A 17,029-nucleotide genomic window follows, 5' to 3' on the forward strand; every position below is an offset into this window, starting at 1 on the left:
CCAGTTAGGAACTTAAATGACGGAAATTTTTCAGTTAAAGTTAACCTGAGACATGATATATGCAATTTACTTTCTGTTAACTGGCAGTTAAAGCCTAACGGAGCTACACTCCAAAAAAAAGTGAACTCTCTATTTCACTAAAACCATATTAACTTTATATTAGTTCATAGAATCATTATGTTTGGAAAAAGTTTATTTTAGTCAAATAATTTTTTGCGTATGTTAGTTAAATGAACTAAAAAACGGGAAAAGGTTATACACAAATAAAGCATAAAGATTTCCTAATTTCGTATTTCTTACAAAATAGTTCATTATTTCTTTAAATTTGTAAATTTTACCAAAAATGTGTCCATCGTGAACTTCGTATGTCACTAAAGAAATTCTTGCAATTTTGAACTCCAAGATTTCTCTTAAAACTAAAAAATTTTCTTTAACTACTGAAAAAATTTAGTTATGTCTAATAAATTTTCTTGAATTTTTCGAAAAATATTTACTTATTTTTGCCATATCGGAGTGATGCCAGCGCTTGTAATACCGTTTAGTTAAAATTTTCTAAAAAAGTTCCAAATTTTCTAAAATTAATCGAAAGTTATCTTTCCTGGTGGGTTCACTGTTTTTTCAGTGTATATGAAAATGGCCGTTATAGAAATAAAATTTTGACAAAATTTTTTATAGAAATAAAATTTTGAAAAATTTTTGGTAGAAATAAAATTTTACAAAATTTCCTATAGAAATAAAATTTTGACAAAATTTTCTAAAAAGATAAAATTTTTACAAAATTTTCTATAGATATAAAATTCTTACAAAATTTTCTATAGAGATAAAATTTTTACAAAATTTTCTATAGAAATAAAATTTTGGCAAAATTTTCTATAGAGATAAAATTTTGAAAAAATTTTCTATAGAAATAAAATTTTGACCAAATATTCTATATAAATACAATTTTGACAAAATATTCTATAGAAATACTTTTTTGACAAAATTTTCATTTTCTATAGCAATAAAATTTTGACAACATTTTTTACAGAAATAAAATTTTGACAAGATTTTCTATAGAAATAAAATTTTGACAAAATTTTCTATAGAAATAAAATTTTGACAAAATCTTCTACAGAAATAAATTTTTGCCAAAATTTTGTATAGAAATAAAATTTTGACAAAATTTTTTATAGAAATAAAATTTTTCAAAGAAATTTTATAGAAATAGAATTTTTATATTACATGTTAGCCTGATACCGAAACAGGCAATTGACGTCCAAATGCATTATATCTAATTATACAATTATTTTTCGAGCTTTATGGACAGATATAGATTAAGGAACATGGTTAATAGAGCCATTGAAAAGAAAACGCCAGATACCAATCTATACACGCCTGGACTGTACATGTTTCGGTTCGGGCGAATGAACCTTTCCACAGCCTTTAGTATAGATCTGGCTGGGAGAGATAACTCAATTTTGGGCCCTTTATGCTAACTCCTCCATAAGGAAAATTTTTTTTTATTCTATCGAAATAAAATTTTGACAAAATTTTGCATAGAAATAACATTTTGACAAAATTTTCTGTAGAAATAAAATTTTTAGAACATTTTCTATAGAAATAAAATTTTGATAAAATTGTCTACAGAAATAAAATTTTGATAAAATTTCTATAGAAATAAAATTCTTACAAAATGTTCTAAAGATATAAAATTTTGAGTAAATTTTCTACAGAAATAAAATATTGATAAAATTTTCTATAGAAATAACATTATCAGAACATTTTATAATAGAGTTAACAATTTTGACAAGAATTTCTATAGAAATAAAATTTTGACAACATTTTTCTATAGAAATAAAATTTTGACGAAATTTCCTATTGAAATAAAATTTTGTAAAAATTTTGACAAAATTTTCAAAAGAGATAAAAATTTTTACAAAATTTTCTATAGATTCAAAATTCTTACAAGATTTTCCATAGAGATAAATTTTGACAAAATTTTCTATAGAAATAAAATTTTGACAAAATGTTCTAAAGATATACAATTTTGAGAAAATTTACTACAGAAATAAAATTTTGATAAAATTTTAATTTGAAATAAAATATGGAAAAAAAAATTTTTTTAGAAATAAAATTTTGACAAAATTTCCTATAGAAATAAAATTTTGAAAAAATTTTCTATAGAAATAAAATATTGATAAAATTTTCTATAGAAATAAAATATTTTTATGTTAGCCTGATATCAACGCAGGCTGGGTTTTCGTCCAAAGCAATTACTTTACATTAATTACAATTTTAAATGCGAGCTAATTGGACATGAAGACTAAGGAATTGGTGTTATTATGCTGTTGAAAAGAAAATGCCAGATACTCATCTTACAAGCCTGACTATACATATGTTTCAGTGTTGGCTAATCCACATTTCCATAGTCTCTAGTAAGATCTGGCTGGGTGAGATGATTCAATTTGGGTCTTATATGCTAATTTCTTATGGAAATTATATACGAGAATCATTTCTCCCAAGTTGAATCATTTTTTCTCCACCACTGTGCATCATTTTCCCATATAGCTACAATCCCTTAATCTTAATTTCTTGGTGAAAGTTGAATTATGTCCAAGATGGGTGTATTTCCGATTAAAAAAAGTACTCGCGTACAAAATTTGAAATGTTTTATATTTAATACATGAGTTTTATTAAAACTGCGTCATTTTTAATTAAAACAAGTAAGGAAAGTCTAAAGTCGGGCGGGGCCGACTATATTATACCCTTGTAGATCTAAATTTTCGATACCATATCACATCCGTCAAATGTGTTGGGGGCTATACATAAAGGTTTGTCCCAAATACATACATTTAAATATCACTCGATTTGGACAGAATTTGATAGACTTTTACAAAATCTATAGACTCAAAATTTAAGTTGGCTAATGCACTAGGGTGGAACACAATGTTAGTAAAATAATATGGGAAACATTTAAATCTGAAGCAATTTTAAGGAAACTTTTATTATGATTTATCGCTCGCTATATATGTATTAGAAGCTTAGGAATATTAGAGTCAGTTTTACAATCTTTCGACTAAGCAGTGGTGATTTTACAAGGAAAATTTTGGTATTTTGACATATATATGGGAGCTATATCTAAATCTGAATCGATTTCAACCAAATTTGGCACGCATAGCTACAATGCTAAATTTACTCCCTGTGCAAAATTTCAACCAAATTCGGCCAAAAATTTGGCTTCTGGGGCCATATAAGTCCATATCGGGCGAAAGATATATATGGGAGCTATATCTAAATCTGAACCGATTTCAATCAAATTTTGCACACTTGACTATACAACTAAGTGTTATGTTTGTAGAACATTTCAAGCAAATCGGTATAAAACTTTGGCTGCTGGGTCCATATTAGTGCATATCGGGCGAAAGGTATATATGGGAGCTATATCTAAATCTAAACCGATTTCTTTCAAAATCAATAGGGATCTATTCTGACCCAAATTAGGAACATGTGCTAAATTTGAAGGCGATTGGACTTAAATTGCGACGTAGACTTTGATCACAAAAATGTGTTCACAGACAGACGGACGGACGGACAGACGGACATGGTTATATCGACTCAGGGACCCACCCTGAGCATTATTGCCAAAGACACCATGTGTCTATCTCGTCTCTTCTGGGTGTTACAAACATATGCACTAACTTATAATACCCTGTTCCACAGTGTGGCGCAGGGTATAGAAATAATAAATTATAATAAGTCTATTGATTCCACTTATTTTGATTTCGGCTTTAGTGAATTTTTGAGTGATTTGTGCAACCCAGCTGGTTACAGAAAAGTTCAAAAAAGAACGTGGAATTAAGAACACCAAATTTTCACGTTCGTGGATTTGACGTGAATAGTGGAAGTGGAATTGAAGTGGATATCGGACCATGGGTGAAAATTTTCTATAGAAATACAATTTTGACAAAATTTTCTATAGAAATACAATTTTGACAAAATTTTCTATAGAAATAGAATTTTAAGAAAATTTTCTATAGAAATGGAATTTTGGAAAAATTTTCTACAGAAAGCAAATGTTGACAAAATTTTCTGCAGAAAAAAAATTTTGACAACATTTTCTATAGAAACAAAATGTTGACAAAAATTTCTATAGAACTGAAAATTTTACAAAATTTTCTGTAGAACAAAAACTTTGAGAAAATTTTCTATACAAAAATAAAATAGCCTAAAATAACCTGGACTTCCCTGTCTCATGTCCACTATGATACATCTAAGCCAGTGTTGCGCACTCAGTCGTTTTCTGCTTGTAATCCATGAACTCAATTCTGTCCGATAAGTGTGTCGGTTCGAATATATCTATTAATGACTTTTAGTTATATCAAAATTGTTTAACCCCTAACTACGTAATAGTGAAACGATAAGAAAATCAGTCTAAGAGTTTAAATTTAGAATTTTCTCCGAATATTCTTTGTAACAACAACACAATTTACATTAAACTATTGAATAGTAACCCTATTATAACATTACTTATCATTCAAATTTGTAGATTGCAAATACTGCATACAACGATCACCCAGGGAGAAATGATATCAGTTCTTGGAAATCGACCCACCGAAAGGCCACAGATAAAAAGGCAACCATACTTGATTCAATTAAGAGCCTAATCGCTCAACAATAGAAAATCGTAATTGTTAAGCGAGAAGACAGATATTTATCCAAGAAGGCGATGAATGTCAGTCAGTAATCCGTGAGGCATCAACGAAATCACATAGGGTCTGAAAGAAAAAGAAATTTCTGCATTGAAAAGGGGATCAACGACGACCAATATGAAACACCCACAACTTATACTGATAACGACTTTTGTTCTAGTTTTATCCGCATTTACCACCATTCATGGGGATTTAATCGAATGTGATGATAAGAAACTTATGCCTTCACTCCCCGATGTTCCAATATTTGGCGCTAAAGTGGCAAGTAGCGAAGAGGATAAAAATACCAAAGTTAAGGATGTTCTCAAAGAATGGAGTTGTACGCTGAAGAAGAAAACTTCTGATCTGGGTGATAATGTTCGTGAAAAGACCAAACAATGGGCTGAGAGTATACGTGAAAGTTTTAAAAAACTCAAAGAGAAATCTAAAGATATACACAAAAAATTGGAAACCAAATATCAAGATTTTAAAGAACGCATAAGCAAGGATTCCGATGAATCTGTGGAGATTAAAGAGAAAAAACTTTTTCTCAAAAATATTCCGGATGACTTCACAAAAACAGTTGTAGTTCACATTGATCCGGAATGTGGTCATGGTCATATACTGGATGCATTGGGTAATTGTAAGAAATTGAAAGATTATGAAGGTTTTAAATAAATAAAGAATTGAATGGATAATAGTTTTAAGAGTCTATGGGAAGAGGAGTTTGGTTTTTTTATTTTAAGTGCAGGATATTTGCTTTGACTATTGTATACAAAAAATCTGCAGTAAATAAAATTATAAAAAAAAATTGGTAGATCATTATTTATTGTATCCTTCTTAGAAAATAGAAATTTAAAAGGTTCTGAAACACTATTCAAATCCAAGTGAATTCATCAGAATGATAACGGACGGCGTTGTATAGAAAACAAGTAAGGAAAGTCTAAAGTCGGGCGGGGCCGACTATATTATACCCTGCACCACTTTGTAGATCTAAATTTTCGATACCATATCACATCCGTCAAATGTGTTGGGTGCTATATATAAAGGTTTGTCCTAAATACATACATTAAAATATCACTCGATTTGGACAGAATTTGATAGACTTTTACAAAATCTATAGACTCAAAATTTAAGTCCGCACTAGGGAGGAACACAATGTTAGTAAAAAAAAAAATATGGGAAACATTTAAATCTGAAGCAATTTTAAGGAAACTTCGCAAAAGTTTATTTATAATTTATCGCCCGATATATATGTATTAGAAGTTTAGGAAAATTAGAGTAATTTTTACAACTTTTCGACTAAGCAATGGCGATTTTACAAGCAAAATGTTGGTATTTTGACCATTTTTGTCGAAATCAGAAAAACATATATATGGGAGCTATACATTAGCGTAGCTAGACAATTTTCCTACACGCTCACAAAAAATCGCTTCTGTAACATATACTCCCAAACATATTTTGCTTCAAGCATATATATTTTTGGGTATTGCCCAAACATTTATATGTTTGATCTCTTCCAATATATAATATGTTTGAAAGCATATTGGTCTAAACAATATATGTTTGGGTAGTCTAAGTTCCAAACATTTTGTATTTTTGCATCCAAATTCAATAATGTTGTCTTCCAAAAAACAATATGTTATTATGTGAACATATAATATGTTTGGAAGCATTTTGCACCCAAAAATATTATATGCTTAAAAAAAATTCTCCCAAACAATATTGTGCTCAAAATTTTATTTATTTATTTATATATTTACAATCATAATGAATTATGAAAATAAACAGGTAATATAGGTGCTAACAACATAGGTTTTCGACCTGAATGCTCAAAATTTTGTTTCTGCCCAATTGTATATTCCCCCACATCTTTCTCACTTCCACGAGATTTTTTAGTTCTTAGCACCTTTTTCAAACAATACAAACATTGTAGAAGAAATTATTCAATTTTATGATTTTTGTTTTTATTTTAATTTTACCTTTTGCCGGACGGGGATTCAAACAGCGGACCACACAGTTTGTAAGGATCAAAGAAGTATCTGATCAATTGACCAAGGAAAAATAAAATGTTAATTTTGTAATAACAAGCAACAACCACCAACTTAATTCAATATCGCTCCCTGTTAAATAGCGCTCCAAGCTACTAAACACATATATGTTTATAGGCTATTTCTAAATTAATATATGTTTGCATCCAAGCATATTATATTTACAAACATTTTATGTCCCAAACATAATATGTTCTAACATATTAACATATATGTCCCAAACATGTTATGCTAGATTATGAACATTATATGCTTGCACTCAAAAATATTGTGTTTAAAAATTTGTGTTCCAAACATATAATGTTTATAGCCAAACATATGAAAAACAGTCTTTTTCATCCGTGTAGGGAGGGCTATAGCCCCCCTAGCTAAAACTTTATGGACTGAACTTATAGGTTCAACTAATGTTTTATTTCATAAAATTGAATAAAAAATAGACATCAAAATATTTCGACAATCCATTTATAATAAAGCAACTAAAAGTACCCTACGGGAATTTGGTGCAAATTGCCATTGACGGACCTATCACAGAACTGGTACCTGTGCTCCAGTTAGTTGCAATTTTCACATTTATCCCCATTTTCAGGAAGCTCCGTTAGTGCTACGTTAGCTAACGAACTTTTAAACCGTACTATGGACATGTCTGTCATCTTGTCTATATATTCCATATGCCAGTTAGGAACTTAACTGCTAAAAAAAATTCATTTAAAGTTAACCGGAGAGAAGATATTTCGATTTTACTTTCTGTTAACTGGGAGTTAAAGTCTAACGGAGATACATGAAAATGGCCGTTAGAGAAATAAAATTATCAGAATAACCTTTTGTTCGATATATTTCAAAAGTTTTTTTTTTCATTTTGGGTTCGATTAGGAGCCCAAATTGAAAGAGATTTCTAAGAGTTTGTCCGAGACTGTTTATGGGGTGCTCCTGCTAAATTGTCCCAGGAAGTGTCCTTTAGGACGAGTCCAAGACGCGTCCTAAAATGTATATTTACTCCGTCAATGACAAACCCATGTTAAAGTGGACGGTCCCTTCCATACGTTTTGACCAGAACTGGGACTGGTCCATACACACCAGAGACTAGTCCTGTACCAGTTCTGTGGTTGATCCATTTCCCGTAGGGTAGTTCCACACTTTTCCCAGCAAAAAATTGAGAGTTGTTCTAAAGGCACAACTTTAAAAGCACTTCCAAAAATGTCGTCACAAAGAAGTTGACTATTTTAACTACACAGGAAGTTATTTACTTCATTTTTTCATATTTTAATGCGTAATTTTTTGTTTTCTTTTTTCAAATAGTTCAAAAAAAGAGTAAGAATAAATAAAATGGTACAAATTATTCAAATTTTGCCACAAAAATGCTAAATCGATTATAGAAAAATCGATAATATTTGAAAATATTCGAGGGGAAACGTTTCAAACAAGCGTTAGAATGCATTAAAAATCATAAAAAAGTATAAAAATTATTTATTTGAGAAAATATCACAACATTTTTAATTCACATTCAAAACACTGAATTCGGATCACACCTTAAGAAGTGATGCAAATTCATTGCAACGCTGTTGAAACGGTGGACATTCGTTCTATGACAAGTTCATATTACATTCATTCTCCGCCAATTTTGTACCACTTCCAGACCCAAAAAGAACATTTTCACTTCTTTTTTGGCGACGCTTTTTTGCAGCATTATTAAGATATTAATTTATGAAAGAATAGTTTTAATATCAATTACTATTTTTTAATTAAATTGACTACACCAGACTAAACAAAATAACAAAGGAGCTTTAGTTATTCAACTAAATCATAAAGTTCAACCACAGCTTTATTTCATAAATATCAGACTTCTACCACAACCCAAGTAATGCGATTGCGCATGAAAGTCTTTAGTGGAACTTTGTGCGTTGTACGAGTATATACTTGTTTAATTTTTATAAAAATGTAAAATCGTAAATAGGTTTTCAAATTCTGGGGGGGCTAAAATTTTTCTGGGGGGTCTAAGCCCCCTTCACAGAGGCCTTCCTACGCTTATGGAGCTATATCTAAATCTGAACCGATGTCAACCAAATTTGGCACGCATAGCTACAATGCTAATTCTACTCCCTGTGCAAAATTTCAACTAACTCGGAGTTAAAAATTGACCTCTGTGGTCATATGAGTGTAAATCGGGCGAAAGCTATATATGGTAGATATATCCAAATCTGAACCGATTTCATTTGGCACGCATAGTTACAATGCTAATTCTACTCACTATGCAAAATTTCAACTAAATCAGAGTTAAAAATTGGCCTCTGTGGTCATATGAGTGTAAATCGGGCGAAAGCTATATATGGGAGATATATCCAAATCTGAACCGATTTCAACCAAATTTGGCACGCATAGTTACAATGCTAATTCTACTCCCTATGCAAAATTTCAATTAAATCGGAGCAAAAAATTGGCCTCTGTGGGCAAATGAGTGTAAATCGGGCGAAAGCTATATATGGGAGCTATATCTAAATCTGAACCGATTTGGCTGATATTTTGGAAGTTTTTCGTGACTCATAAAATATTCGGATGTACGGAATTTGAGCAAGATCGGTTGATATACACGCCAATTATGACCAGATCGGCGAAAAATATATATGGCAGCTATATCTAAATCTGAACCGATTTTTTCCAAAATCAATAGGGATCGTCTTTAAGCCGCAATAGGACCCTATACAAGATTTTAGGACAATCGGACTAAAACTGCGAGCTGTACTTTGCACACAAAAGTACACCAACAGACAGACAGACAGACGGACATACAGACAGACAGACAGACAGAGAGACGGACATCGCTAAATCGACTCAGAATTTAATTCTAAGCCGATCCGTATACTAAAAGGTTTGTCCAGGATTACTCCTTCTTGGCGTTACATACAATTGCACAAACTTATTATACCCTGTACCACAGTAGTGGTGAAGGGTATAAATATGGGAAACATTTAAATCTGAAGCAATTTTAAGGAAACTTCGCAAAAGTTTATTTATGATTTAACGCTCGATATATATGTATTACAAGTTTAGGAAAATTAGAGTAATTTTTACAACTTTTCGACAAAGCAGTGGCGATTTTACAAGGAAAATGTTGATATTTTGACCATTTTTGTCGAAATCAGAAAAACATATATATGGGAGCTCTATCTAAATCTTAAACGATTTCAATCAAATTTGGGACACATGACTATATTACTAATTGTACTCCTAGTGCAAAATTTCAACCAAATTTGGCCAAAACTCTGGCTTCTGGGGCCATATAAGTGCATATCGGGCGAAAAATATATATGGAAGCTATATCTAAATCTGAACCGATTTCAATCAAATTTGGCACACATGACTATATTACTAATTGCACTCCTAGTGCAAAATTTCAACCAAATTGGGCCAAAACTCTGGCTTCTGGGGCCATATAAGTCCATATCGGGCGAAAGATATATATGGCAGTTATATCTAAATCTGAACCGATTTCAATCAAATTTTGCACACTTGACTATACGACTAAGTGTTATGTTTGTACAAAATTTCAAGCAAATCTGTATAAAACTCTGGCTGCTGGGTACATATTAGTGCATATCGGGCGAAGGATATATGTGGGAGCTATATCTAAATCTAAACCGATTTCTTCAAAAATCAATAGGGTTCTATTCTGACCCAAATTAGGAACAAGTGCCAAATTTGAAGGCGATTGGACTTAAATTGCGACCTAGACTTTGATCACACAAATGTGTTCACAGACAGACGGACGGACGGATGGACGGATGGAAGGACAGACGGACATGGTTATATCGACTCAGGGACCCACCCTGAACATTATTGCCAAAGACACCATGTGTCAATCTCGTCTCCTTCTGGGTGTTACAAACATATGCACTAACTTATAATACCCTGTTCCACAGTGTGCCGCAGGGTATAAAAATATGGGAAACAATTAAATCTGAAGCAATTTTAAGGAAACTTCGCAAAAGTTTATTTATGATTTATCGCTCGATATATATGTATTAGAAGTTTAGGAAAATTAGAGTCAGTTTTACAAGTTTTCGACTGAGCAGTGGCGATTTTACAAGGACTATACTACCAATTGTACTCCTTCAGCAAAATTTCAAGCTAATCGGGAGAAAACTCTGGCTTCTGGGTCCCTATAAGTGCATATCGGGCGAAAGATATATATGGGAGCTATATCTAAAACTGAACCGATTTGGCTGATATTTTGCATGGTTTTCAAGATTCTTAAAATATTTGGATGTACGGTATTTCAAGAAAATCGGTTGATAAACACGCTAACTATGACCGCATCGGTGATAAATATATATGGCAGCTATATTTAAATCTGAACCGATTTTTTCCAAAACCAATAGCGATTGTCTCTGTCCCAAGAAACGGCCCTATGCCAAATTTGAGGACGATCGGACTTAAATTGCGAGCTGTACACGCAGAGAAGGAATTTGATCACCTCAAACATATTTCAAGAGCAAAATATTATTTTTGTATGGTGACCATGTAACATGTTTGTCACTAAAATGTTATTTTCTCGTCAAATATAACCTGCTTGCCGAAATCGGATACATGATTTCCGAGAAAATAACATGGTTGCGAAAACCATGTTACATGGTCACCACCCAAAAATAACATTTTGCTCTTAAAACATGTTTGAGATGATCATATTCCTTCTCTGGGTGTACTTTGTGCACAAAATTACATATACAGACAGACGGACGGACAGACAAACAGACAGACGGACATCGCTAAATCGACTCAGAATTTAATTCTAAGCCGATCGGTATACTAAATGATGGGTCTATGACCACTATTTCTTGGCGTTACATACAAATGCACAAACTTATTATACCCTGTACCACAGTAGTGGTGAAGGGTATAATAAAGCATAATATGTTCTAACATTTTAACATATATGTCCCAAACATGTTATGCTAGTTTATGAACATTATATGCTTGCACTTAAAAATAATGTGCTAAAAATTTGAGTTCCAAACATATAATTTTTACACCGAAACGTCCGCACAGAGAATACAGATTGTGATAACCGAATTTATTGCCAACCTCATTTTGGCAGTTGCAGCAATTACCTGTTGGCAGTTGTGTCAACTGAAGAATTCGGTCGATTCAACCAAATTACGGCAATTACAACTTATGTCATATTAATGTGCAGGTTATCGGTACCACCATAATTCGGTTGTGAAGTCCAACATTAAGGATTCCTACAACTGAGTTGAAAATTATCTGTATTACAAAAAGTACGAATTTGGAGTTCGGTCTTTATTATAATTTCAAATTATGTGAGTTTTATATCGAAATTTTATATATATATATATATATATATATATATATATATATATATATATATAATATATATATATATATATATATATATATATATATATATATATATATATATATATATATATATATATATATATATATATATATATATATATATATATATATATATATATATATATATATATATATATATATATATATATATATATATATATATATATATATATATATATATATTATATATATACAGAGATATTATAATAAAATATGTACTAAAGTAAAGAGAGATTATAGTTACAAAATTGGGCGATGTATGTGGGAGATAACATATATCTTCATTTTGTCCGATCTTTCAAATATTCAATAGCGTTGGGGAGCTAATTAAAGTGCTGACTACCACATAGTTGTGAAAATCATATACATCAAATTCGTCTTCCGGCACATGTTCCCAAAAAATAGAGCAAAATGAGGGAGCATGTTTATCCTTTTCACTAACAAAATCCTATAGATGAAGTAAAATCATACGTTCCAACATCCACCAAAACCTTCAGTTTTATGTCCGTTTTCATCCGATCCTGTAAGTTCCGAACATGGAGTTAATTTATGTTCCCTAACAAAATACAGTTCCGATACAAACCGATGTTGTTGTTTTCATAGGTCCATCATTTGAAGTTGCGATATTTTCTGAATAATATTTTGATTATTGTCCTTGACGAAAGGCACCTAAGATTAATCCTGGAATAACTTTTGGCCGCATTTATTGGATTTGATTTTAAGTTTCTATATAAATATACTGTTAAATATGAATTTATTGACAATATAATAACAGAAATGACGTTTGAAAAATATTTTAAATAATATTCGGCTATGACTACCGTATGTAAGTGATGATTGCCGAATGTCAGTTACGGTGTTTATTTAAGGTAGGTCAATTTATTTATTTATAAATTTATTTATAAATTTTTTTGTAGTAGGGATATTTGGTTGCTACAACTATTTGTATTGTATCATTAAAGATTGTCTGTGGAAACCATCACCAAATCGTACAGAGGACGTATAAATTTTTTTAAATGTTGAACATAGGTTGACGCAACCGATTTATAATTCTTAACGTAGAATGTTCATTAGTACAACCGATTTCCAACCAATCTCTTCTCTGTGGTGCGTGTATTTATAGACCTAAAATACCTCTAGTTTACCAATTACAAGAAATCAAATCGGAAGATCGGTCAATATGGGGGATATATCGAAAAATGAGCCGATATAACTCATCGTCGAACTTGACCTACACGTAGACAAAAGACGAGTTCGTTTCTGTGCGACAACTTCATTATTGAAGAGAGATATCGTCTTAGAATTACCCCCTGAACAAGAATATACCTAATATGTCATATAAAGTATATTATACTTTATATGACGAATGACAAACTTATTACCCAGCACAGAAATAATTCAGCAGTAAGAGTTTAGCTGCGCTTTTTGGTGTACAATAAAGTAGGCAGTGCATCCACACTGCATGAATCGGTGGCAATAACGTAAACGAGAAATCAAATTAGTTATGATCATTCATTTACGTTATTGCAACCAATTCATACAGTATAGATCTTTCATGCATTTAGTGCTGCTTTCCTTCACGCCAACAATCATATTCTCAAGATTATATATCACTTCTAGGCAACATTTCTATTAAAATGAGCAATTATATCAGTGCTATGTAGAAGCTGCTGTAAATCGGGACATCGCCCACAAAATCAGCGCTGATTCGGTTGTTTTGTAAGCAGTTGGTACTGCCTCTCTCTCCCTTACAATCCTGCTGAAATAGTGCTCCATTTTTTTGCTGGGCATAACGCCATCATCATTTTCTGGTGGTTGGTATAACAATAATGCGCATCACGTACCAAATTTCGGCCGGATTGCTTGAAATGTATATTGCAATGACCCATTTGTAACATCATCTGACCTACAATTATTAGAACTACTTGTGCAAAGTTTCAAAATGAAAGTTTGTTGAGTTCGACTCATAATTTTTATATATACTTTTTGGAGTGTTGGCCGAATATTTCGATGCGTAACGGAATGACTATATTTAGGGAAAATTATTCAAACACCTTCTCAAATTTTTTATTGACAAACAAAACTTCCTTTTTATCGCACTATATTTTATTAAAATGTTTTTACATTTCACTAATACTATATCATTTTTACAATTTACAAAAATACAAAAAAAACACTTTGGTATTTATCTCAGCTAGACACAAATATATGGCTATCGCCACTCATCATTAATATAAAAACTTTTCACAAAAATGTTATTTACTTTCTTAACTTTTTGCAAATACCCAAAGCATCCAATATATGACCATGACCACACTCTTGATCGGCTTTCAGTATATCAGGATTGATCATTTCCACATTTTCGGCAAAGAATTTCTTATCCTTATTGTTTGTTGTATGTTCATGAGAATCTCCACTCAAACGTTCCTTAAAATCATGGAATTTCGTTTCAATTGTAGATCCAAGTCCTTGGACTTCTCTTTGAGTTTCTTGAAGCCTTCGGCGACATCGTCTCCCCACTGTTTGGATTTCTCTTTGACACTGTCCCCAATATTGCTGGCTGTCTTTTTAACTTTACAACCCCAGTCTTTAAGAGTATCTTTAACTTTATCTCCAGTATCTTCAGAGCTGGCCACTTTAGGGCCTAATCCGGGAATATCCGAAAGTTTTGGTAATTTTTGTTCATCACAATCCAATAAATCTGCATTAACGGCAAAAGCCCCCAATGCCAATAGTAGAGCTGTTGTATAGAAAATTTGATGTTTCATTTTGATCACCTTGTTGCACTCAACTTTGATCAAAATAAAGAAGGGCGGATTGTTAAGTTTTTCTTTTTTTTGTTTTGGGGAGACAGTCGAGTTTCTTTTGATGTGTGCGATTTCGTTGGCTATTCGCGAAATACTGATTTCGTTATGTTAGCTTTGTGTAAAGTCGACACTTTATTTATTTGCCTTCAAACGATTTCATTTGTCGTTTGACAAATTTTGCAGTTTTTGTTGTATGATTTAGGCTTTAATTAAATCAAGAATAATAATAATAAAGAATGCTACCTCGATCTCTCGCTCGCTCTCTCTCTCTCTTCTCCACCACCACCGTAGCATTTCAACCTCAACGAGTCAACATATTTTTGTATATAGTGATGGCTAGTGCGTCATAGCCCAGCTATAGAAGGAAATTATTACAGTCGATTGTCTTCTTTGTGTTTGACAATGCTATTGTTGTTGTGAATCTCTCACACAGAGTAAACAGAGATATTCTCACTTGTGAACTTTTGTTGTTCATCGTGTTGTAAGTTTGACACTTTAGTGCTTTTGTTATTTTTTCCACCGCCATCATCCTCACTTTTTTTAATCAAGCGTTATACTCGTGTCGTATCTTACGAATTAAGTGTCTCGTGAATTCGTTGTAAGACTATAATAAACAGTGGGACGAATTAAAACAAGAGTTTGATTGCAATATGCATTCATTGCATCACGATTGTGCACGACCGGAAAACTTGCTTATACCATCCGCCATTACATGAAGATAACTAGTTCTGAAATTAACTTTTTTGAAACAGTTAAGAGCAGGGCTGCCAATTTTGCCGATTTTTTACTCAAAAATTAACAAATTCCGATTTTCCGATTTTTGCCCCAAACGATATTAGCTCAGTTAAAAAATATGGGCTAGAATCAGTTTGTTTACACATTTAGAGCCATCAAACGAGAGAATACATTTGAGAATAGTCAGATGGAGAAATTGCAAGTTTTTGCTAGAGATTTCATACATATAGGAGCTATACCTCACTTTACATCTACAGTATTAGTATCACGGTTGCCACTCGTGCCAAAAATAATCCACCAAAATTTGAAGAAAATGCTATAAAAAATCGACCAAATTACAAAAATATCTTGAAGTTGTTGATCAAATTTTTGTGGGTAGTATATATAAAAATTTTGTTTTACTCGAAAGAAATGTTTTATATGGAATTTATAAAAAAATTTGTTAAAAATTTATTACTACAGAAAAAGTTGTCAAAATGTTATTTCTATAGAAATTTTTTTTCAAAATTTTATTTCTATAGAAGTTTTTTTCAAAATTTTATTACTATAGAAAATTTTGTTAAAATTTTATTTCTATAGAAAATTTTGTTAAAATTGTATTTCTATCGAAAATTTTGTTAAAATTTTATTTCTACAGAAAAGTTGTCAAAATTGTATTTCTATAGAAAATTTCGGCAAAATTTTAGTTCTAAAGAAAATTTTGTCAAAATTTTATTTCTATAGAAAATTTTGTCAAAATTTTATTTCTATAGAAAATTTTGTCAAAATTTTATTTCTATAGAAAATTTTTATCAAAATTTTATTTCTATAGAATATTTTGTCAAAATTGTATTTCAATAAAAAATGTTGTCAACATTTTATTTCTATAGAGAATTTTGTCAAAATTGTATTTCTAAAGAAAATTTTGTCAAAATTGTATTTCTATAGAAAATTTTTGTCAAAATTTTATTTCTATAGAAAATTTTGTAAAAATTTTATTTCTATAGAAAATTTTGTCAAAATTTTAGTTCTATAGAAAATTTTGTCAAAATTTTAGTTCTATAGAAAATTTCGGCAAAATTTTAGTTCTATAGAAAATTTCGGCAAAATTTTAGTTCTATAGAAAATTTTGTCAAAATTTTATTTCTATAGAAAAGTTTGTCAAAATTTTATTTCTAAAGAAAATTTTGTCAAAATTTTATTTCTATAGAATATTTTGTCAAAATTGTATTTCAATAAAAAATGTTGTCAACATTTTATTTCTATAGAATATTTTGTCAAAATTGTATTTCAATAAAAAATGTTGTCAACATTTTATTTCTATAGAGAATTTTGTCAAAATTGTATTTCTAAAGAAAATTTTGTCAAAATTGTATTTCTATAGAAAATTTTGTAAAAATTTTATTTCTATAGAAAATTT

General features: G+C 30.9%; 1 protein-coding gene and 1 long non-coding RNA gene across 2 annotated transcripts in view; one reads left to right on the top strand and one right to left on the bottom strand.

Moving 5' to 3' along the window:
- LOC142228077 (uncharacterized) overlaps nt 1-17,029 on the bottom strand; it is a 170,696-nt gene that overhangs the window by 27,268 nt on the left and 126,399 nt on the right. The window lies entirely within an intron of this gene.
- Nucleotides 4,658-5,478, top strand: LOC142230221 (uncharacterized). Its single transcript, XM_075300861.1, has one exon. It carries the CDS (start codon nt 4,806-4,808, stop codon nt 5,343-5,345), a length of 540 nt encoding a protein of 179 aa, XP_075156976.1. The 5' UTR covers nt 4,658-4,805; the 3' UTR covers nt 5,346-5,478.

This window comes from Haematobia irritans, chromosome 3, assembly GCF_050003625.1.
Source record: "Haematobia irritans isolate KBUSLIRL chromosome 3, ASM5000362v1, whole genome shotgun sequence".
Classification (NCBI taxonomy): domain Eukaryota; kingdom Metazoa; phylum Arthropoda; class Insecta; order Diptera; family Muscidae; genus Haematobia; species Haematobia irritans.

Excerpts from the sequence above, each read along its gene's own strand:
- LOC142230221 (XM_075300861.1), top strand. The coding sequence starts at position 4,806 with ATGAAACACCCACAACTTATACTGATAACGACTTTTGTTCTAGTTTTA.